Below are 24,751 nucleotides of genomic sequence, written 5' to 3'. Positions count from 1 at the left end.
GCTGATCAGATGCAATTGTTGTGAATTATATGTGGCCTCTTCACACAGGATACCCACTGAAGGTGTGGCAGGTTTCAGATTGGCACTGTTACTGATGGAGACGGGGCATCAGTTCTCAGATGTGGTACTGGAGAGCCTCCTGGGAGAATGTCCTGCATCTGGAGGGGGAAAAGATGTCACCTTGCCCTCCTGTCTCTCTCTTTCCTGTGGCTGCATGTGCTGTTCTGCCTGTCCATCTCTTGTTCCTCATTCAGCTTAGGGGGACACCCTAGCAATATGCCTTTACCGAGCACTCACTTTCTCTTGGTGGCTCCTATAAGGTGGAGTAGCACACCATTTACTATTTTCAGGGGACACCCTCAGAGAATATCTGCGATAAATATAGCTTGAGTTGATGAAATCTTGAAAGTGTCCAGGAAAATCCTCTTCTCAGCTCCAGATACGATCATGAAATACCAAGAATCTCTTTAATTAGCACTTGAAATTCACATACGGCACGTTCGCTACACCTCTCACCAACTTTTACAGATGCACCATAGAAAACATTCTTTCCGGATGTATCACAGCTTGGTATGGCTCCTGCTCTGTCCAAGACCTCAAGAAACTACAAAAGATTGTGACTGTAGCCCAATCCGTCACGCAAGCCAGCCTCTAATTCATTGACTCCGTCTACACTTCCCGCTGCCTTGGCAAAGCAACCAGCATAATTAAGGACCCCACTCATCCCAGACATTCTCTCTTCCACCTTCTTCCATCAGGAAAAAGACACAAATGTTTGAGATCATGCACCAACTAACTCAAGAACAGCTTCTTCCCTGCTGCCATCAGACTTTTGAATAGACCTATCATGTATTAAGCTGATCTTTCCTTACACCCTAGCTGTGACTGTAGCGTTATATTCTGCACCCTCTCCTTTCCTTCTTCCCTCTGTAATCTGTGAACAGTATGTTTTGGCTGTATAGTGCGCAAGAAACAATACTTTGTTTCTGGTGCTGTTGACGGAGGATTGGTGAGTTGCTGCTGTGCACCTTGTAGATGTGGTACACACATTGCTGCCACTTTGCATTGGTGATGGAGGGAGTGAATGTTTAAATGGTAACGAATAATAGGAGACTTAAAGCACTAGCTAACCAAAATGTCATGCAGCCTCTTTCATGAGCACTGGCCGGCAATTTAAGTATCGATCAGTTGTTTAACAAGTCTCTGGCCATTCTCAGTGTTGGCTTCAAATCCTTTATTAAGATGGCGTCTTGTGATAAACACACGCTAAACTACCATATCACCTTCTCTGGAGCGTAGGAGGCCGACGGGGATTCTTATAGAGGTCTATACAATAATGAGGGGCACAGATCAGCTAGTCAATATCTTTTCCCAAAAATAGGGGACTCTAAAACTAGAGGGCATAGGTTTAAGGTGAGGGGGAGAGATACAAAAGTGTCCCAGAGGGGCAATTTTTTCACATAGAGGGTGGTGAGTGTCTGGAACAAGCTGCCAGAGGTAGAAGTAGAGAAGGGTACAATTTTGTCTTTTAAAAAGCATTTAGATAGTTACATGGGTACGATGGGTATAGAGGGATATGGGCCAAATGCGGGCAATTGGGATTAGCTTAGGAGTTTTTTTAAAAAAGGTCAGCATGGACAAGTTGGGCTGAAGGCCTGTTTCCATGCTGTAAACCTCTATCTTGGCCACCCCTTTCATATCTGAAGTACTCAGGGAAAATTGTGCTATAATGTTCATTTTTCATGTTTAAAGTTTCTGTTTTACTATATGGTACAGAGAAATTGAGGTCTGGCAGTACAGTGGGAAGCGTCCCTGCCTCTGAGACAGAAAGCTCTGGGTTCGAGTCCTACACCAATACTTGATGTCCAAGGAAGGTGCATTTTTAATACGGCCAAACGGGATGAATATAAACCTGCAAATCTTTCCAACACAGGCCAATGGCAGGGTTCTGGTCAGTCATATGATGGAATGAAAGTGGGAACCTCTACCATTACTAATCATAGCTCCAGACTGCAATATGCATCTAAAATGCGTGTTGCCACAGCAACTCGGACACCTTGAGCGATCCGTAACACACCACCACAGAGAATTTGATAACACAGTAAAGTAACATGCATATATTTTGAACTACATGGTAGTCTGTTACATACTGGTGCAATGCTAGGTTATTGAATTAAATATTTTACTTGTAATCACTTCTTTGTTTAGCATTTATTTGCATTTCACATTTTCACCCTCCTTGTCATAATACATACAATTTCTGGAATGTTCCATCATACTTGGCAGTCTTTTATGCTGCAGGTCTTGCTTTTATTAACATATTCATGTAAATGTGTTGGCTTGTGCCAGCTGAAACAAACATTTTCTGTACAAAAGTGACAATGTTCCCCAAATTCCTATTGTACAGATTGTACTACAAGCACATATACTACATTGGAACAATGGCAAAATACTGCGGATGCTGGAAATCTGAAATAAACGCAGGAACACTCAGCAGCTCGGGCAGTATCTGTGAAGAGAGAAACAGAGTTAGGATTTCAGGTTGATGGCTTTTCATAGGAGAACTGGAAGATGCTGGTGATGAAATGCTTTTAAGCAAATAGAGGGAAAGGAGGGCAGGAGACCCTGTGATTAGGGCAAAGCAGAACAGTGACTAAATAACAACAAGGATGAGATAGTGCGGCAAAAAGGAGATGATAATGGAGCAAACACATAGATCAGTCCAGAAGAGTTGCAAACGGTTACAGAACGCCCAAGAGAAAATAGAAGCAGTAGCGACAATTAAGATCTTTTGCTGTTATCTCAATATTAAAAGATCAGAAGGCTGCAATCTGCCTAGTGTAAAAAGTGAGAGGCAGTTCCTCAATCTCATGTTGAGCTTCACTGGAACATGGTAGAAGGCTGAGGTGAGACAGGGCGTGAGACAAAGAATGCAGATTCAGTGGAGATGTTCAGCAAAGTGATCACCCATAGCTATGTTGCACTTATTAGACTGAGCAGCAATATTGGAAAAGACATTTGTATTATTGTTTTGTTTGGTTAGCAAACCATGATATGGAATGGGCATGATTCTTGTAAAGAGTACCCCAGCAAAAAAAGTACATATAGATTGGCAAGTGTTCACGCTAAGGGAAACACTGGTATGCACTTGGACACTGCAGGTGTTTAACCATTTAAAACATGCAGCTTTCCTGTATATCACACTTGCAACTAAAATCTCTCGGCACGGTGGCACAGTGGTTAGCACTACTGCCTCACAGCGCCAGGAACCCAGGTTCAATTCCAGCCTTGGGTGACTGTGTGGAGTTTGCAGGTTCTCCCCGTGTCTGCATGGGTTTCGTCTGGGTGCTGCGATTTCCTCCCACAGTCCAAAGATTAGGGTTAGGTTGATTGGCCATGCTAAATTTACCCTAGTGTCAATGGGATTAGCAGCATAAATGAGGGTTACAGGAATAGGGCCTGGGTGGGATTGTGGGCGGTACAGACTTGATGGGCCAAATGGCCTCCTTCTTTACTTTAGGGATTCTATGATTACAGTGGCTGAGAGTTACCTCACAGTTAGAGTCATTTATTGAAACAGCAGTAAAATACTGTGGATGCTGGAATTTGAAATATGAACAGAAAATGTGGAAAACACTCAGCAGGTCTGGCAACATCTGGAGAGGGAGAAGCAGAGTTCATGTTTCAAGTCGGTGATCTCTCATTAGAATGATTTACTGTTTCTCTCTCCTCAGATGCATACCACAACTGCTGGGTATTTCCAACATTTTCTGTTTTTATTCCTGATAACTGGAAACATTGGCCTGGATTTAGTGCCAGTGACAGATGTCCCCCACCTCCCCTCCGACAGTTAGAGAACATGTGGAGAGCTGCTTCACTTCCATGGGGAAGGCATGTTGCGATTTAAGTTCCCTCCGATAAACTCGACAGACTTCAAGACACACGGAAGAACTGTTCAGGTGTCGTTAAATACCTGAGCAACCATTCAATTAATAAATTCTGGTGGGCTCAAGGATAACTGCTCAAGTGGCTCATTTTAAAAAATTAATTCAAGAGGTGTGGGTGTCACTGGCTGGGCTAGCATTTATGTTCATTCCTAATTTCCCTTGAGAAAGTGGTGGCAAGCTGCTTTCTTGAACCACTGCAGTCCACGTGGTGTAGGAACACCCACTGTACTGTTAGGGAGGGAGTTCCAGGATTTTAACCCAGAAACAGTGAAAGAACACTGATATATTTCCAAGTCAGGATGGTGCATGGCTTGGAGGGGAACTTGCAGATGTTCCCATGTATCTACTGCCCTTGTCCTTCCAGATGTGTTTGGAAGGTGTGTCTAAGCAGCCTCAGTGGGTTCCTGCAGTGCATCTTGTAGATGGTACATACTGCTGCTACTGTATGTCGGTGGTGGAAGGAGTGAATATTTATGAGTGGGGTGTAATCAAGTGGGCTTCTTTGTCCTGGACGCTGTCAAGCTTCTCGGGTGCTGTTGGAGCTGAACTCATCCAGGCAAGGAGAGAATATTCCATCAGACTTCTGATTTGTGCCTTGTAGATTGTGGACAGACTTTGGGGAGACAGGAGACGATTCACCACAGGATTCATAGCCTCTGACCTGTTCTTGAAGCCACAGTGTTTATATGGGTAATCCCGTTGAGTTTCTGGTCAATGGTATCCCACCACCAGGGGCAGGATTCCACATCAGGCCCTTCCTATCCTCAACTTAATTGGAAACAATTTTTCTGACACACAGATGTGGGTATTCCTACACAGTTTTGCAGGTCACATCAAGCTAATGACATCTTGGTTCCAGGGGTGGACTTCCATAGTTCAGACTGGGACTATTTCCATACTGCCCTCTACCAACCTCCCCATTATGCTTACTCCAGTGGATTCCATTAAATATCATCCTTTTTTGCAGACTGCAGTCCTAGTTCCAAGGAATCGCTCAGCTAATAATGCCTGTAGTAGATAGTTTCTGAAGGAACAACTTTCTTTTCAGCGAGACAGCAGGGCACTGACTGGAGCTTGACTGGAATTTTCCTTATTTTTGGGGCAATAATTACACTTCGACAATGGAAAGAAGCAGAAACGATTGTTTTCTTTGGTAGAATTAATTTTCTCTTTTCTATTCTAGTGTTTTCCATTACCACCCTAGATATGAGGGAATTGGAAAATTCTGCCAGAATAATGAGTGATCAGCAGTACAGCACCATGCCTTGAATTAAGTGCTGGTGGTAACTAGTGAACATAAAACAATTCCAAGAACAAAAGACTAATCTAATGTGCCCGTCAGATTCCCATATTTTTCTTGTATAGGATGTATAGTTTGTTTCCATCTGATACAAATTAGCATTAAATCAAGTTTCAGGCCAGAATGTTGGTGGGTGATAAGTTTATACATCATGTCAAAGATTATATTACATAGTCCTTCCAAAATCTCCTCATTTGCAAAAAGCTCATTTGAAAATGATCAATGAACAGTCTGCTGAACAGTGAAAAATATAAGCCTCAGATTATGTATACCAAGATTTGAGAGACAAGAACAGCAATCAAGGCAAGCTAACCACTGCTTGGTCCCAGGGGCAGACTTCCATAGTTCAGACTGGGGCTGTTCCCATTGCTTTCCCATAATTGAATTCAAGCTGAAATCCTCGAAATATTCCAAGCGATGACTAAGACAGAAAAGCACATCAATAATATTCTAGAAATTGTATAAGAAAATGCCAAGTAATTTAACATGTTAAAAAAAAAAGTAACACTGTACGTGGGAAGAAAACTAAAATTAAATAGTTTACTGATGAGAAATAGCCGTCCCGCCCGCCACAGGAATTGTGGCGTACGAGGGATGGACCGTGGAAAGGTCCATTGACCTTGGGCTGGATTTTCCGGTTTCAGGGCGAACGCGATTGGAAAATCCCACTCAATGTGTTAATGGAGGAGTGGTTCCTTTGTGTTTTTAGAAGTTACACCAGTTTTTTGTAGCTCAAAAGGTTAGAACCTTTTTTACGCTTATTACAGAGGATCACATGGGACAGGCCATTTGGCCCAACCAGTTCAATGTTTATGTTCCACTCATTCCCCTCCAATTCTTCTTTATCTAAATCCATCTTCATAAATCCCACTCTGTTCTCCTTCATAGGCTTGTCTAACTTCCCCTTAGATGCATTCATTTTAACCACTCCAAGTGGTAACGAGTTTCACATTCTCACTACTCTTTGGGTAAATAAGTTTCTTCAGAATTTACCCAAATTCACGACTGGATTTTTTTTGGTAACAATCTTATCTGCTTCAAGTTATTCTCTTCCCCACAAGAGTAAATATTCTGTTCCTTTCATGCAATTTACCCCATCCCTAGCACTGGCACTTTTGGCACTGGAGTAAAGTTTGGTGCATCTAAGGACCGTGAATTTTTCGATTAAGAAGCTGGGATCAACAAAACAAAAACAATGGAAAAATTATCACATCAATGCTAACTCAGGAACAATCTGAGACTTAGTAAATAGTTGCTTGTTTCAAGAATTTAATTGAATAAATTTGTCATTACAATATCATTTAGCTATTCTCAAGTGGAAAAGATGAAACTGATTCTTTAAACAATTGTCTCAATCTGGTAGAGCTGCTTCACAGCTCCAGGGTCCCGGGTTCGATTCCCGGCTCGGGTCACTGTCTGTGTGGAGTTTGCACATTCTCCTCGTGTCTGCGTGGGTTTCCTCCGGGTGCTCCGGTTTCCTCCCACAGTCCAAAGATGTGCGGGTTAGGTTGATTGGCCAGGTTAAAAATTGCCCCTTAGAGTCCTGAGATGCGTAGGTTAGAGGGATTAGTGGGTAAAATATGTGGGGGTAGGGCCTGGGTGGGATTGTGGTCGGTGCAGACTCGATGGGCCGAATGGCCTCCTTCTGCACTGTAGGGATTCTATGATTAAAAACCTACTTAGCCTTTAATTTACAGCTCTTTTTGCGTGCAATCACAATGGGCAAGGTCAACAACAGATTGTATCAAAATAGTATCTCGGCAAGCTGTAACTAGCTTCCATCTACTCATAACAAATATTTGTAGGCTTTATTATTTCAATAGTAATGTAATATATTACAAAAACTTGTCATGGTATTGTAATGGTAATAATTCTAATCCAACAAAATGTAGAGAAAATTCTGGAAGATGTTTTAACAAGTATCATATTCTACAAGTGATCCCTTTGGTGTTCAACATTTTCAATTGCGTCTTTTCCTAATTGCTCGAATAAGCAAATGTTGAATTACAGGGCAGCAACATTTCATTTAATTTCATATATCGACCTAACCTGTGTTTCTCCTCAATTATCATCAGCCAATTAATGCCTTTAAGTTATTTTCCTCCCACTTTTAAAAATCTCCCCACATCACTCATTTAAGGACTAGTCTCTCAGTATTACTTTATAATAAGTACAGTAAGTAGTCTCACAACACCAGGTTAAAGTCCAACAGGTTTATTTGGTAGCACGAGCTTTCAGAGCACCGCTCCTTCATCAGGTGAGTGCCTAATAAGTGCGATTGCACTAGAGAGGCAAAGGAGATTCACCAGGATGTTGCCTGGGTTGGAGTATTTCAGCTATGAAGAGAGGCTGGTTAAGCTGGGGTTGTTTTCCTTAGAGCAGAGAAGGTTGAGGGAGGATCTCATCGAGGTGTATAAAATTACGAGGGACATAGATAGAGTAGATAGAAAACAACTTTTCCCCTTAGTAGAGGGGTCAATAACCAGGGGACATAGATTTCAGGTAAGGGGCAGGATATTTAGAGGGAATTTGAGGAAAACCTTTTTCATCTTGAGGATGGTGGGAATCTGGAACTCACTGCCTGAAAGGGTGATGGAAGCAGGGACATTTGAGAGGTATTTAGATGACCACTTGAAACGACATAGTGTACAATGCTACGGATCAAGTGCTGGAAAATAGGATTAGAATAGATAGATGCTCGATGGCCAGTGTAGATACAATAAGCTGAAGGACCTCTTTTTGTGCTGTTTAGGCCAGCAGGATCTTCTTGTCCCACTGATGGTGAACACCAGCCATGGCTTCCCGAGAAACACGCCACGGGGAGGCCAGAAAATCCCCTCCATATGACTCCAATAAGCTGTTAATGGGTGTGTGAAAGAAACACAACATTTCTGTCGGCAGGATTCTCCAGTTCGATTGACTTTTGGCTGCTCTCCATAGTTTCCCGTCTCGCCCGCGACGATGCCTAACACTGCCAGGACTGGGAAATCCCAGCCACTTATTTTCTGCTGTCCTATGGATTAGCATCCAATGTCCACAAATGGCATGAGATCAGAAAACTTACTGCAGGGCAAATCATAAGTGCAAACATCCTAGCCCTCTGGGGCATCACAGCAGTTTGGGATCAGCACCACCAATGTTTGATTGGATGCAATTCACAAGATGGAGTTTACACAACCTTGCCTCAAGATGCCTTGTATTGAAAATACCATAGAATAAAAAATAAGCTAAAAATATATACCTAGATGATCCAAGTATAAAATTTAAAGTCTATTTTCCAAGTGACAATTGGATAAGTTGAATAAGGAAATATAAATGAAAAGTATTATCGATTGTGAAGAATGAAATCATGGCACTTTAACCGGAGCTAATAAAATGTGCTTCAAAACCCTGTGCATCCTTTTATAAGACTAAGGAGGAACTACTACACCAATTGTCTACTGCTTTGGGGTATACATAATTTATTTTGTAGCAGGAAGGCACCTGATCACATTAAAGGGAAAAATTTCATTGTAGTTTCCTCTACTGGATCTGATCAATGTAAAGGTCAAACATTTGGTCTGTGGCATCTCGTAACTCAATGTGTGCTCCGAGCATAAAGATTTGCAGCCTAATCAAATATTTAGATACTGCAGACAGAAAGACAAATAACCAATAAATCTTTGTACTTACAAGTCAGGCTGTTGCCCCTCCTTTAATTGTTCTTTAGGTATGGGGTACAGAGCCTCATAAGCTCTTTTATCGCCAGAGCCATGAATTGCATAGGCATTAAATTTGTTAACACCAGGGGGGAAATAGCTCCAAGGGAGAAGTGCTTTGCCTTCCCAGTTTTGTTCGCGAATTGTACAGTCATATTTTAAATCAAGTTCTTTCTAATGTGAAGGAAAAACAATTAGTAGTTTCACGTTTTTGAGTTCTAGTCTAATCTAGAAATGCAGTCGCAAATGCATTGTTAAAATCTGAATCTTAAAAACTCTATCGGCAAATAAAGTGAAAGTAATAATTAAAATGACTACCTATGACCCGCAGTAGATAACAGCCCAATCAGGGTAAACACTTCTATAAATGCAACTGAAGGTGCATTAAGAGAGGTGGAAACTGTAGCAGGGAAATAGAATAGAAATTAGAATATTGTCTTTTTGTCCAGACATCTGTGTTTAACTTGCATTCGGGCTTATTGAATAGAACTTAGTCTCCTCCTGCTGTCTGTGAGGGTCTCAGAAATACAAAATTCCAGGTCTTAGTCAACATAAGACAGCATCCTCTATTATTTAGTATTAAGTGACAGTCTCACTCAGAGAGCCCAAAGACCAGTTGGTGTGTAAAATGTCACACTAGTACTATCAGGGAAGAGACTGGTCTTCTGAGGTTGGAATGGAATAGAAAATCCCTTGAACATTTGTTGACTCTTTGGTTTTAAAACGCCATCTCTTATAACAATCAAACCGCCCAGACTTACTTAAGGCAGACTTCAAAACAGGTCACATGACCTCCTTCATTTACCCAAAACTTAAAGCTGCAGTCCCAAAATAAAATCTTATAAACTTCATAATCGTAACAACATGGACATGTTAATGGGGATGCCTCGCAAACAGTGACACATTGCCAGGAATACCTGCACATCTTGACATAGGCTAGGAGACTTTGTCCTAACTTGCAAAAGAACAGAGAAATGCAGAAGATAGTGGTTAGGGATAGCAAAATCCTAAACATACCTTATAATGAATAGCTTTACATTTCCCTACGCTTGCTGCTCATTGGCAATCTGCCACAGAGGTGAAAATGTACAGTTTGGCAGCACCAAAGAAGCTCATCTTGATTACCACAAAACTCACCCATTAAAAATCTAGGTTTTGAAACTCCCTACATGTCCTCCACTGCAACATCAGCAGATTAGGCAAACGCTCAGAAAATCTGCATCAACATCCATTTATACCATTTCTTCACAAGTTCCTCTGAACTCATACCAAAATTACCACGAGATATCAGGAAAGTCCCTGGGGGATTTCAGGGTCATAGAATTTGTAAGGAGGATTTATTCATGCGAGCTTTATAAATAAACCAATTTGCTGGTCAACAGTTATAATACTAATCACCAAACTATTTTCTGTAATAACTTACCTTCCATGCTTTTCCTTTACCAGCAAGTAACAGTACTAAGTGTTGTCCATGTCTAACAACAGTAAAACAGAGAGGATGATGTTAACTCTGAAACCAAACTACAACACAAGAAGAAACTGTACACTACAAAGCAAGGCTGAAATGGAAACTGAATTAGATTAGAGTTCTCAAGCAACTATTTTGCCAAGAAAACACACTTCCTTAGAGGGAGGAAGGACAATTCAAGACTGCTTTTTCACAAACTACCAGCAGCTGCTGGTAAGGCCAGTGCATAATACGAGGAACTTGAGAAAAAAGAAAAATAAATATTTTCAAACTAAGGGGCAGGAATAAGTTAAGTCTAGGCAGCAAAATACCTTTGACTTATGGTACATGCATATATTTTAATCAAATGAACTAACTAAAGCTTAGATTCATACCAAAAGGATTTTGATGGAATATTAGGGATCATAAAATATTATGAGAAAGAATACATGTTTTATAACAGAGATTTTAAGCAATCTACAGCATTGAAGAGTGATGAAGAAATATTCCAATACTTACGGGCAAAGTTCCACTTCAAGGTACAGCTCTTTGCTGCTATTCAAGAAAAATGCTTCTACAACTGTTAAACATGAAATATGAAAAGCTTAAGGTCACGGGAAACAATTTTCAAATTATCATGCTACTTTCCTAAACTATCAAAGCTGTTTTTTGGCATGAGGTCAGCTTTAGAGGCAGGAGTTATATTCAGTGTCCAGAGCCCTCAGTTTCCACCGTCACCCATTTTTAAAAAAATTCAGAAGCAGGGCATGTTATTTCAGCATGATTAGGTAGATATTTTCCTGCATTCTTCAGCCTAAAGTGCTTTTGTCCTGAAAGTGCAAACTAATAACAGGTCATCTGGGACCTTAGTGAGCGACAAAATCAACAGAGTTTAGAAAGAGAAATAAAGATGGGGAAAGAAAGATTGGATTAAGGGGCAGCACAGTGGCAAGCATTGCTGCCTTATAGTGCCAGGGACTCGGGTCACTGTCTGTGTGGAGTTGCACATTCTCCCCGTGACTGTGTGGGTTTCCTCTGGGTGCTCCGGTTGCCTCCCACATTCCAAAGATGTGGGGGTTAGGTAGATTGGCCATGCCAAATTGCCCCTTAGTGTCAGGGGGACTAGCTAGGGTAAATAGGTGGGGTTAAGGGGATAGGACCTGGGTGGGATTGGGGTTGATGCAGACACGAGGGGCCAAATGGCCTCCTTTTGCACTGAAGGGATTCTATGTAAGAGAGAAAAACCAGACAGTAAGGAAAAGAAACATTCTTTAAATTTAATATTTTTAAAATCTCCAAAACTAATTAATTACATGGAAGAGTAAGACTCCACACTTTTAACTTTTCCACTTTCAGGGCTGGAGTTGATCGCCATCCTGAACAGTTATCGAGCTGTTACTGGACTTAACGTTCTGTGGCAAGTTTAATGGCCAATGTATGTGCAAATGCAGCAACTTCATGAAACTCAGAGGAAATTTAATGCGAGATGACATTTTCACAAGTCACACTACTGAAACAGTGTCTAGATAAATGTTGCCTGACCTGCTGAATGTCCCTAATACTTTCTGTTTTTGCTTCTTTACTTTTCAAGTACTGAATCGGGCAGTGAACAGGAAAGTAGGAGTATGTATTAACAATTGCAAGTGAACCAACAGGAGCGCTGTTACAAATGGCTTCAGTGCCTCTGCCTTACTGAAGGGAGAATAGACCAAGGTTCCCATTGCAGTGACTCTTGGAGCATAGGTAAATGTACATGGATGTGGGGAGAGTACTGGATTCATTTGGTTGTGATTCCTATTAGGGTTCATTAGCTTCTATGTTCACACTGGAACAATACCCAGCCAGGTGAGACTGCTAAGGGACCAGGTGGCCCAGCATCAGTGGAATTATAACTCACAGGTATCAGTGTAGTTAGGTGAAGGGAAAACCAACTGTCAGAAGTGAAACAAATCTTGACTCGCCAGCCTTGCACTTTCTTCCAAATCTTCAAAAAGATGGCCAATAAATGCATCTGTGTATACACATCCCTTGATTAACATTGACTCTTGTAATTTCTTCACTTCCTGTTTTATATATGAAGGGGTGCTTTATCATTTGGGTGGAAAGCCAGTTAGAGGTGCAGTGGGAGTTGTGATCAATTTTAAGGACCAAGCTTCATTTAAGTAGAACTGGCAAGCTATTCACCCCAAATATACATCCGAATAAAGCACCAGATTTGGACTGACACAATACAGTGGCAAGGCTTTTTCCTGGAGGTAAGTCCACTCAATAACTAAATGTTAAATTGTTTTTTGCTTTGAGCTTAACTCTTTATGTTAAGCAATGGGGATAAAATTCTCCCCATTATAAATAAAAGCAGAATAGTTGATAAACACATTACAGATGGGAAAGCTGCGTTGCAATTCTATCTGCTATTCATCCAGCATGATTACAATAAATATGCAAATCAATTTTTCCACTGCTCGAAAAGTACGGCAGCAATTCACATGAAGGTACAATTAAGTGTTGTTAACAAACACAATGAGCTGGAAATAGCCCACTTGACCTCAGTAAGGTACATTAGGAGATCCTGCCTGGAATTTGAATCAAAACCTGCATGCAAATGCAGAAAGTACACAGACAAGGAAGAATAAATACAATTATTGCACTTTTAGCAAATACTGCTCGAAACAGAATAAAATAAAATGTGAACCAAAGGATTTGAGGAAAGAAGAACAAACAAAGCCTGTTTCTTATTTAGGTTTTTATAAAATCATTGGTAAATATTATATTTTATTTGTGAAGGCCTATAATGTTCAATATCAGTAATAAATGCTTTTTTTGCCTTGGGTTTGCAATACAAGTACATATTTAATCTAATTATCATAGATCTAACGATCATAAATCTAACAAATAGGTCATGAACTCTATCACGTTCTGAAGGTTAGTCCAACAATGCGTATTTCCTAAGTTTATAGTGCCATCTGAATCCAGAAATATTGTATAGATAAGTAATCTTGACTAAAGCCACACACAAATTCTCACAAGTTTAATTAACTTCAGCAATGCTTTGATGTCAAGTGTGGTTTCTTTGATTACCAATATTACTTTGCTGGCAGAAATCTTTGATACTTGGTATCAAAGTTGGTATCTGAACTTTGATACCAATATCTGCTCCTCAATATCAGTTCTCAAATGTTTGCTTCCATGACTGTATGAACAGGTTCTACTCACAATTTCCGTGACTCACATTTAATATAAAGTTACCAAAGTTATCAATCGTATCACAGAAAACTGCGGTCACCAACATTTTCGTAAGGAGTAAAAAAGATTTGTGCATATGCAGAACATTCTGCTCCACCGGAAGACATTATTAAACAATTAGGTGTTTTTCACTAAGTTCTAGTGGAAGGTCAATTCTTTACTGAAAAAGATGAAGACTTTACTGAACAACATCTGTTAATATTAATGTCCTCAAAATGTAACATTGATAAACAAAGATTAGTAAAGATTTAAATATATGCACTGTCCTTATTGTAAGAGATTGTGGAAGTTAAATTTTGTAATAATGTATTACAATGAATATTATTTGACAAACTATTATGCAGAATATGAAAGATTATGGAATTAAACCTGACAAGAGACAGAACTGGGATAGAAGTTATATTGAAGAGTGGCTTACATTGAACCCCAGTATTGTTGGTTATTGGACAGCAGGATGGCAGGGAGAGAGGGGACGGAAATTTTCTCATACATGGGGTCGGAAATCTTCCACATTATCTGAACTTTGATACCAATATCTGCTCCTCAATATCAGTTCTCAAGTGTTTGCTTCCATGACTGTATGAACAGGTTCTACTCACAATTTCCGTGACTCAAAATCTCCCTCAATATCAGGATCTTATTGTCATTTTTGTGCTTTCCTTTCCAGTCTCTGCAAAATATATCACCTTTTGCAAAATTCCACCTTACTATACTGCTTACATGCAACAAGATTAAGTTAGAGTTGGAGCAGGATGAGTATAAAAGAGCACAAAGAAATGAAACTAACATAACTAAAAACGCAGTACCAAATGACGTGAATACCATTACATATTATTGTGATGATATGCCACAGAGCCCTTGATTGGTGATTCCTCTCTGTGATTACCATATACATTGACTTCCACATAACAGGCACATCTGGAGAAATTCTGAACGGTACAGTGGGAATACAGGTAGTGATCAAAGAGGAATCCATCAATATTGTTTTGGTATACCTTCCAGTGCCTTCCATCTCCTGCAACAATGTTCTGTGCCTGTCCCAGCTGTGTCACTGCTTAGAGTGACAGAACAAGGAAAGGGGTGAATATTGGGGAGTGTTCTCTGCTAGTTTGTTTGAAAATAAGGCCAAAGTTGTGTGAGGACAGCAAAAAGAAAGGAATATTTAACATTAAAACTAAAATCTGCAGCTTGGACACAAAAGAAGTGAATTAACATTTATTCCCACTGTAAGCTAGGCGTGTATTTTTTGAAAGTCATATTTCATAAAATTAGCACTTACTGTACCTTCAAAATTCCACAACTGGTCGTAAGGTTTCCCTCTTTTACCAACTGGAGCTGAAGGATCATTGAAGAAGGGCCCCTCTACCTCCATCAGCAAACCTTCATCATCTGGTTTAAATGACAGCGACATCCCCCTGTGGGTCACTGGTGAACTATCCCACGTTTTTGTAATGGTAAACATCATCTGGATAATATTTCAGTAGACTGAAAAAAAAGTTTTACTTCATTGCTTGATTTAGTGCAGGTCAAACTTTAAAAAATATATCTATTACAACTAAATTAAAAACTTGTAAGTAGTCTATTTAATTTACCCAATAATGGCATATCCCAATGTATTGAATATTAATCTGCTGGTTGCTTCATCTGGTGACCTAATCAAGAACTGGGGAAACTTAAGTCTTATCCACTCAAGTTTAAATGCTAGTCCACACAAATGCTGGACATGTCTGATCTTAGGGTGAAACTAGGCATGTTGGATCCTACCTTTTATTCTTTATTTACAAATGTAGAGAGTAGCTACTGAAGAGTTACGGGGGCTGCTGGTGAACTTTTAACATTTATTAAACAAGATTAACTATATTACGGTACAGCTTCATAGAATCATAGAGTCCCTGCTGTGCAGAAGGAGGCCATTTGGCCCATCGAGTCTGCACAGACCACAATCCCACCCAGGCCCTATTCCCGTAACCCCTCATATTTACCCTGCTAATCCCCCTGACACTACGGTCAATTTAGTATGGCCAATCTATCTAACTCACACATCCTTGGACTGTGGGAGCAAACCCACGCAGACACGGGGAGAATGTGCAAACTCCACACAGACAGCGACCCGAGGCCAGAATTGAACCCGGATCCCTGGCGCTATGAGGCAGCACTGCTAACCACTGTGCCACTTTCATCCAAACCTATACCTTTTCCAATTAGATAGAGTTACAAAATTTCTCTTCTCCCCAATGTTAACAGCACTTATACAGTCTATATAAACCAATAGATATCCTATGGCAGACACACCACACTCTAAAACCAAGGGCAGAATTCTCCCATCCAGCGACTATGTCCCGTGGTGGGGAAGAGAACATGGAGTGTTTCCTACAGCAGAGGCTGGGTGAAAGACACACTAAATCATTCGGCCCCGACCTTAATTATGCAACCAGGTGTTTTGTGCCACATTCTGTGGCAGGGCAGGCCGCATAGTCTGCTGTACTATCCAGGTGCCATATTGAAAAGGTGCCCAACATCACTGATCCCACTATTGAAGAAAGAAGGTGGACTTCCTAAGAAAGAAGATGGATCTCCAGGAACATTCTGAGGCTGGAAGATGGACCCCTTCAGGGCACCAAATCTGAGGTTTACCTGTAGATACTCCCCCCCACTCACAATTGTGGTGTTGCAGGGTCCAGAGTTGCCATTGGCCTTCATGCTGACCTTTGGACACAGGCATTGTTCACGCAAGTCCTGAAATTTGCACGCCAGTGTTCCAAACATACTTTGCACAGGTGTGTTTTGCTCTGGCCCCACTGAGAATCGTTCCTCCCCTGGATCGCCACATGCATTCAAGCTTCACCTCCCACACACTCAGAATACACTGCGTCGCAAGTACATAGTAAAGACTTTCAACTGTCCCCTTGGATTTTCTAGCTTTATGCAAGCCTATTTTTGCTTTAAGTCTGCAATTTTCTCTGTTTAATTTGGTGCCTTTTCCTCTGCTCCTTATTTTAACTTCACTGAACAGGATCTGTTCCAGATTCCCTGTCCTTGTCCTTTGATTTAACTTAAAGGTCTTCTTCGGACCTTTTCTTTTCCTTTAGGACTAGCTCCCTCTCCCAGTAGACTGCTGACAACTTGGTGTCTCCCTTGAGACCCAAACTCACACAACATTCACTGTTACTTTAACTCTAGAGCAACTCATATAAGTTATTATTTATTTTCCACAGCAATCTGCTGTATGTCCAGCTAGAGAGACTTAAACTGCTCCCTTCACCTTCAAACATAACCACTAACTGACCTCAAACTGAGTCCTGTTACCCCCAGTCAGTGTGGGTACTTTACAGGCTAGTTTTTTTCTACTTTGTTTTAATTTCCTTACACGCCCCTTGATAACGCATCTCTTTACAATAAGAATCATAAAACCTCATTTAAATGCAGGCGTACAAATTAACCAGGCAAACTTTAACATTCTTTCTTAACATACTTTTCTTAACATACAAATAAAGAACTATGAATCCAACTTTAAAAAATTTTTTAAAGCTTATTTATTAGTGTCACAAGTTGGCTTATGTTAACACTGCGATGAACTCACTGTGAAAATACCCTAATCGCCACACTCCGACGCCTGTTCGGATACACCGAGGGAGAATTTAGCATGGCCAATGCACCTAACCAACACATCTTTCGGAGTGTAGGAGGAAACCGGAATACCTGGAGGAAACCCATGCAGACACGGGGGAGAACGTGCAGACTTCGTACAGACAGTGACCCAAGCCAGGAATCAAACCCGGGTCCCTGATGCTGTGGGGCAGCAGTGCTAACTAACCACTGTGTCACCATGCCGTCCATGCTTAAAGCTATAGCTTATTCCTAACACACACATCACAAATATAACTTACTTAAATTGTCTCTATTTCCTTTAAGAACAACAATGTATAAAATAATTTGAAAACCCCAATTGCCATTATCAGTTTTTTTTACTTATAAGGGACATAGAGCTAGGGAGGTGCATCGAGAGGGGTGCCGCTTAGAATGGAAGACATTTTATAAAAAACAGTGCTTGACTGGTGAGTGGGAGTCTCCTAAAAAAAGGTCTGGAAGTAATAAGAGACCCAAAATTTTGATTGGTCATGGCTGAGCACAAAACAAACAGAACATGCAAGTACATTGGCAAGTCAATAGAATATAGGTCTGTGACTGTTATCAGAAGCTGGTTAGCTCTCTGGTAAATCCATATCTTTAATATTGAGTTTGGTTCTGGCCACTAAACCACAGAGTAAAGATATGGATGCTATGCAGAGAAGGACCATAAGTCTGATCAATCATGTCAGAGAGCGGGGTTAGAAGGGAAGATTTTAAAGATCTGAAGGTGTAAAAACAAACTGCCGTTGGCCTCTTTTTACAGGTGTCAAACAGACCAATTTCAGAGACGAGGTCCTGCAGCATTAGAATGCCTGAAAAGCATCCAACATGAAACTGCGTCAGGTGATATTTTGTGCATTTGGAGTGGTCGGTCACCTTATAAAGGTATTAAGCCCCTTTCGTATGTAAATGAGGCCTATTGCCTACTTGAAGGCTTTTTCCGAAATTGGACTGCTCATACTTTCTAAATGTGGATTTGGCTACCACAAAAAAAGGTATCAGAAGGAGGAGCAGTGTTCAGTACTCCTGACAGCTGCAACTATCCTCCATCCCAGAATGGCTGAAGAAGACTGCTGGTAACCTAAACTTGCCTTTTTTCATTGGGCTAACTCTGAATATTTAGATGAGGCACCAGGACCAATTTCTTGCAATCCATGGATCTCTGCAGGAATTATTCTCTGCTTCCATTTTATAGGAATTTCCAGGCTAAAGTCATTAGAATCATAGGAACCCAACAGTGCAGGAGAAGGCCATTTGGCCCACCGAGCTGCACCATTAACAATCCCACCCAGAACCTATCCCCGTAACCTCACATATTTACCCTGCGAATCCCCCCACACGGGCAATTTATCAACTTAACCCGCACATCTTTGAACTGTGGGAAACAGGAGTACCTGGCCTCCTTCTGCACGGTAGGAAACTGGAGCACCTGCAGGAAACCCACGCAGACACGGGGAGAATGTGCAAACTCCACATAGACAGGCCGAAATTGAGCCCAGATCCCTGTCGCTGTGAGGCAGCAGCTCTACCACCACTGTGCCACCGTGCCGCCCACCTTCGGTTCTTTTGCCCATCGAGTCTGCACCAACTCTCTGACAGAGTAAATAATAATAAATAAACTTAAAACTTAGATATACACATATATCTAACCAACCTACAATTGAGCAGAGAACTCTTTGTCGATTAACCAACTTACAATTGATCAGACTGTTCTGGAAAACTCCGCGAATCAAAGTGCCACTGGAGAGGAGAGTGAAGTCCGGAGAGGAGAGTGAAGTCCGGGGGGGCGGTGACAGTCCGCCGGCGGAACCAGAGTCGGGATTATTCTTTCCTCCCGGAAGGTTTAAACAGGAGGCAACAGTGAGCCGTTGGGCGGTGATTTAAAAAGCTGAGCGTGGGGCCGCCGTGGAGAAGACTGCAGCCGCGGAGGAGGGGGGAAGGAGTTAGCGGTGAGTGCGGACGGGCCCGGTTCCCGGTGAATTGCTGGCGGCCGGCAGTGACACTGGGTGATTGTTGCGGTGATATCGCTGTGTGATTTGACGTCCCGGGGGTTAAGCTGTGCGAGGCTCGCTCGGTGTCGGTTGCTTGGGGCTGGTGCCCCGCGGGGTCCCGGAGCCGCTGTCAGGTCAGTGCCCAGGGGCCGCGCGCCGCTCGTCTCCAGGGAAACCGCCTCCTCCCGTCTCCAGGGAAACCGCCTCTTCTCCCACCCACTCTATCTCCAAGGAAACCGCCATCACCCCCCCCCCCCCACAGGGAAACTGACCCTTGCACCCCCCCCCCCCCCCCGTCTCCAGGGAAACTGCCTCCCCCCCCTCCCCTCCACCCCCACCCCCCTCCCCCAGGGGAACTGCCCCATGCTGCCCCCCACCCCTCTGTCCCCAGGGAAACTGTCCCTTGCCGCCCCCCCCTCTCCTCCAGGGAAACTGCCCCTTCCCCCTCCAGGGAAACTGCTGCCATGCTCCCAGGCTCATGCCTTTCATCCACAGTAGAACCCTGAGCACTGCCTCCAGACCCCAGCCAACATCTCACAACTCTCAGCAATGCTGGATTGAAGCCTCATTCCCCCTTTCTCTTATATAGAACCCATACAGTGTAGAGGGAGACCATTCAGCTCATCGAGCCTGTACCAACAACAATCCCATCCTGGCCTGATCACTGTAACTCCACTGCTAGTCCCCCTGACACTAAGGGACAATTTAATATGGCCAATCCACTTAACCTGCACATCTGTGGACTGGGAGGAAACTGGAGCACCCGGAGGAAACCAACGCAGACACAGGGAGAATGTGCAAACTCCAAACAATCATCCGAGGTTGAATTGAACCTAGGTCCCTGGCACTGTGAGGAGGCAGTGCTAACTGCTGTATTGCCTCTTTCCATGTAGGAAAAAATATTTGCGAACATCCTGCCAGATGAGCCACTGGGGAGAATTTAAACTAGTTTGGCGGGGGGTGGGACCCAAAGCGTAGGGAGTCAGAAGAGAAGGTTGAAGAGAGCACATTATTTTGATTTATTATTGTCACATTTATTAACATACTGTGAAAAGTATTGTTTCTTGTGTCCTGTACAGACAAAACATACCATTCATAGAGAAAGAAACGAGAGAGTGCAGAATGTAGTGTTGCAGTCATAGCTAGGGTGTAGAGAAAGATCAATTTAATGCAAGGTAAGTCCATTCAAAAGTCTGACAGCAGCAGGGAAGAAGCTATTCTTGAGTCGGTTGGTACATGACCTCAGACTTTTGTATCTTTTTACTGAAGGAAGAAGGTGGAAGAGAGAATGTCTGGGATGCGTGGGGTCCTTAATTATGCTGGGCTGTTTTGCCAAGGCAGCAGGAAGTGTAGACAGAGTCAATGGACGGGAGGCTGGTTTGACTGATGGATTGGGCTACATTCAAGACTTTTTGTAGTTCCTTGCAGTCTTGAACAGAGCAGGAGCCATACCAAGCTGTGATACAACCAGAAAGAATGCTTTCCATGGTGCATCTGTAAATATTGGTGAGAGTCGTAGCTGACATGCCAAATTTCCTTAGTCTTCTGAGAAAGTAGAGGCGTTAGTGGGCTTTCTTAACTATAGTGTCAGCATGGAGGGGGATCAGGACAGGTTGTTGGTGATCTGGACACCTCATTAAGTAGTAAAGGCAGTGTCAGTAATCCTAGTACCAGACAGATCAGGCAAAAGCAGAGCAGAGACCAAGGGAAGTCTAGATTTAACTGCATTTATTTCAATGCAAGAGGCCTGATGGGCAAGGCAAATGAACTCAGGGCATGGAAGGGTATGTGGGACTGGGATATTATAGCAATTACTGAAACATGGCTAAGGGAGGGACAGGGCTGGTAGCTCAATGTTCCAGGGTACAGACGCTATAGGAAAGATAGAACAGGAGGTAATAGAGGAGGGGGAGTTGCACTTTTGATTAGGGAAAACATCCTGGCAGTACTGACGGGATCTATTTGAGGGTTCAGCTACTGAGTCTATATGGGTCGAACTGAGAAATAAGAAGGGGGAAATCACTTTGATAGGGTTGTACTACAGGCCCCCAAATGGGTAGTGGGAAATTGAGGAGCAAATATGTAAGGAAATTACAGATAGCACCAAGAAAAATAGGGTGGTAATAGTAAGGGATTTTAACTTTCCCAACATTGACTGGGACAGCTATAGTATTAGAGAGTTGGATGGAGAGAAATTTGTTGAGTGTATTCAGGAGGAACTTCTCATTCGGTATGTGGATGGCCTGACTAGAGAGGGGGAAAAACTTGACCTCCTCTTGGGAAATAAGGAAGGGCAGGTGACAGACGTGTTAGTGAGGGATCACTTTGGGACTAGTGACCATAATTCTATTAGTTTTAAGATAGCTATGGAGAACAAAAGGTCTGGCCCAAAAGTTAAAATTCTAAATTGGGGCAAGGCCAGTTTTGTTGGTATCAGGCAGGAACTTTCAACAGTTAATTGGGGGAGTCTGTGGGAAGGCAAAGGGATGTCTGGTAAGTGGGAGGCTTTCAAAAGTGTGTCAACCAGGTTTCAGGGTAAGCACATTCCTCTTAGAGTGAAGGGCAAGGCTGGTAGAAGTAGGGAATCCTGGATGACTCAGGATATTGAGGCCCTGGTCAAGAAGAAGGAGACACATGACATGCATAGGCAGCTGGGATGAAGTGAATCCCTTGAAGGGTATAGGGTGTGTAGGAATAGAGTTGAAAGACATCAGGAGGGCAAAAAGGGGACACGAGATTGTTTTGCCAATAAGGCAAAGGAGAATCCAAAGATCTTCTACAAATACATAAAGGGCAAAAGAGTAACTAGGGAGAGAGTAGGGCCTCTTCAGGATCAACAAGTCATCTATGTGCGGATCCACAAGAGATGGGTGAGATCCTAAATGAATATTTCTCATCAGTGTTTACTGTTGAGAAAAGCATGCATGTTAGAGAACTTGGGGAAATAGTGATATCTTGAGGAGTGTACATATTACAGAGAAGGAGGTGCTGGAAATCTTAAAGTGCATCAAGGTAGATAAATCCCCGGGACCTGATGATGTGTATCCCAGGATGTTGTAAGAGGCTAGGGAGGAAATTGCGGGTCCCCTTGCAGAGATATTTGAATCATTGATCGTCACAGGTGAGATGCCTGAAGATTGGAGGGTGGCAAATGTTGTGCCTTTGTTTAAAAAGGGCTGCAGGGAAAAGCCTGAAAACTACAGCCCGGTGAATCTCATATCTGTGGTGGGTAAGTTGTTGGAAGGTATTTTGAGAGACAGGATCTACAGGCATTTGGGGACGCAAGGACTGATTAGGGACAGTCAGCATGGCTTTGTGAGTGGAAAATCGTGTGTCTCAAATTTGATTGAGTTTTTTGAAGGGGTAACCAAGAAGGTAGATGAGGACAGTGCAGTTGATGTCTACGTGGATTTTGGCAAGGCCTTTGACAAGGTACCACATGGTAGGTTGTTGCATAAGGTTAAATCTTATGGGATCCAGGGTGAGGTAGCTAAATGGATACAAAATTGGCTTGATGACAGAAGCCAGAGGATGGTTGTAGTGGGTTGTTTTTCAAACTGGAGATCTGTGATCAGCGGTGTGCCTCAGGGATCGGTGCTGGGTCCACTGTTATTTGTAATTTATGTTAGTGATTTAGATGAGAATATAGGAGACATACTGAATGAGAAATTCCTCCTGAATACACAACAAATTTCTCTCCATCCAACTCTCTAATACTATGGCTGACCCAGTCAATGTTGGGAAAGTTAAAATCCCCTACTATTACCACCCTATTTTTCTTGGTGCTATCTGTAATTTCCTCACATATTTGCTCCTCAATTTCCCGCTACCCATTTGGGGGCCTATAGTACAACCTTATCAAAGTGAATTGGATGAGAATATAGGAGGCATGGTTAGTAAGTTTGCAGATGTCACCAAGATTGGTGGCATAGTGGACGGTGAAGAAGGTGATCTTGGACAATTGGCCCAGCGGGCTGACGAATGGCAGATGGATTTAGATAAATGCGAGGTGATGCATTTTGGTAGATTGAACCAGGGCAGGGCTTACGTACTCAGTTAATGGTAGGGTGTTGGGGAAAGTTACAGAACAAAGAGATCTAGGGGTACAGGTTCATAGCTCCTTGAAAGTGGAGTCACAAGTGGACAGAGTGATGAAAAAGGCATTCAGCAAGTTTGGTTTCATTGGCCAGAACATTGAATACAGGAGTTGGGACGTCTTGTTGAAGTAGCACAAGACATTGCTAAGGCCACATTTGGAATACTGTGTACAGTTCTGGTCATCCTATTATAGAAAGGATATTATTAAACTAGAAAGAGTGCAGAAGAGATTTACTAGGATGCTACTGGGATTTGATGGTTTGAGTTATAAGGAGGGGCTGGATAGACTGGGACTTTTTTCCTCGAGTGTAGAAGGCTGAGGGGCGGTCTTGTAGAAGTCTATAAAATAATGAAGGGCATAGATCAGCTAGATAGTCAATATCTTTTCCCAAAGGTAGGGGAGTCTAAAACTAGAGGCGTAGGTTTAAGGGGAGAAATACAAAAGGGTCCAGAGGGGCAGTTTTTTCACACACAGGGTGGTAGTAGTAGAGGCGGGTACAATTTTATCTTTTAAAAAGCGTTTAAACAGTTACATGGGTAAGATGGGTATAAAGGGATATGGGCCAAATGCGGGCAATTGGGACTAGCTTCGGGGTTTTTTTAAAAAAAAGGCGGCATGGACAAGTTGGGCTGAAAGGCCTGTTTCCATGCTGCAAACCTCTGACTCTATGCCGGCAATACTCACGATTAGGAGCATAGTAGGGGCACCATAATCCATGATCATGAGTTGCAAAAGCATTGAATCATCCAACACAGTTTTTTTTTATTTCAAACCAGATAACTAAGTGCTGGAAAGACTCAGCAGGTCTGGTAGCATCTGTGTAGAAAGAACATAGTTAACGTTTCGAGTCCAATATTACTTCTTCAGAGACACTGACTTTATTTTTAAAAGGTGTGCGCACCTGAAATTGAATTTTAAAATAACTCAATTGCTGCAGATATACCACAGATAATGGGGGAAAAAAGGAGGTTTGGTGTTTGGCCTTTAGATGTTAAAAATTGGAGGCAAGAACATAAACTTGAGGTATGCTGACAACACAGCATAACTTGCAGAATCAGAAGTATCCCTACAACCAGCATAATTAAGGACCCCACGAACCCTGGACATACTCTCTCCCACTGGGAAAAAGATACACAAGTCTGAGGACACGTACCAGCTTCTTCCCTGCTGCCATCAGACTTTTGAATGGCCCTACCTCACACTAAGCTGATCTTTCTCTACACCTGAGCTATGATGTGCAGGTTAGGTGGATTGGCCATGCTAAATTGCCCCTTGGTGTCAGGGGGACTAGCTAGGATAAATGTATGGGGTTATGGGGATTGGGCCTGGGTGGAATTGTGCTCAGTGCAGACTTGATTGGCCGAACGATTCTATGACTGTAACACTACCTTCTGCA

At 42.4% G+C, this 24,751-nt stretch overlaps 2 protein-coding genes across 4 annotated transcripts in view; one reads left to right on the top strand and one right to left on the bottom strand.

The window, feature by feature from the left end:
* Positions 1–2,096: 2,096 nt before the first annotated feature.
* On the bottom strand, positions 2,097–19,514 carry c1h4orf33 (chromosome 1 C4orf33 homolog). Of its 2 annotated transcripts, none has more exons than XM_078210339.1 (7): positions 18,962–19,514; positions 14,920–15,120; positions 10,912–10,972; positions 10,369–10,420; positions 8,920–9,119; positions 5,561–5,668; positions 2,097–2,509 (listed from the first exon to the last, which is right to left on the bottom strand). In XM_078210339.1, coding segments are annotated over exons 2-7 (603 nt in total). In that variant the 5' UTR covers positions 15,101–15,120; positions 18,962–19,514; the 3' UTR covers positions 2,097–2,508. The 2 variants fall into 2 exon arrangements, with proteins under 2 accessions (XP_078066465.1, XP_078066471.1); XM_078210345.1 differs by having other exon boundaries at positions 18,924–18,979.
* Positions 19,111–24,751, top strand: part of sclt1 (sodium channel and clathrin linker 1) — a 101,704-nt gene continuing 96,063 nt past the window's right edge. The window contains exon 1 of one of the 2 annotated variants that reach the window (XM_078210322.1): positions 19,111–19,214. The gene's annotated coding sequence lies outside the window, so the exon portion shown is untranslated. The remainder of the gene's footprint in view (positions 19,215–24,751) is intronic. The other variant, XM_078210328.1, reaches the window with a different exon arrangement.

This window comes from Mustelus asterias, chromosome 1, assembly GCF_964213995.1.
Source record: "Mustelus asterias chromosome 1, sMusAst1.hap1.1, whole genome shotgun sequence".
Taxonomy (NCBI): domain Eukaryota; kingdom Metazoa; phylum Chordata; class Chondrichthyes; order Carcharhiniformes; family Triakidae; genus Mustelus; species Mustelus asterias.
The sequence above is the reverse complement of the archived record's forward strand: the minus strand, read 5'-3'. Positions and strand labels throughout refer to the sequence as shown.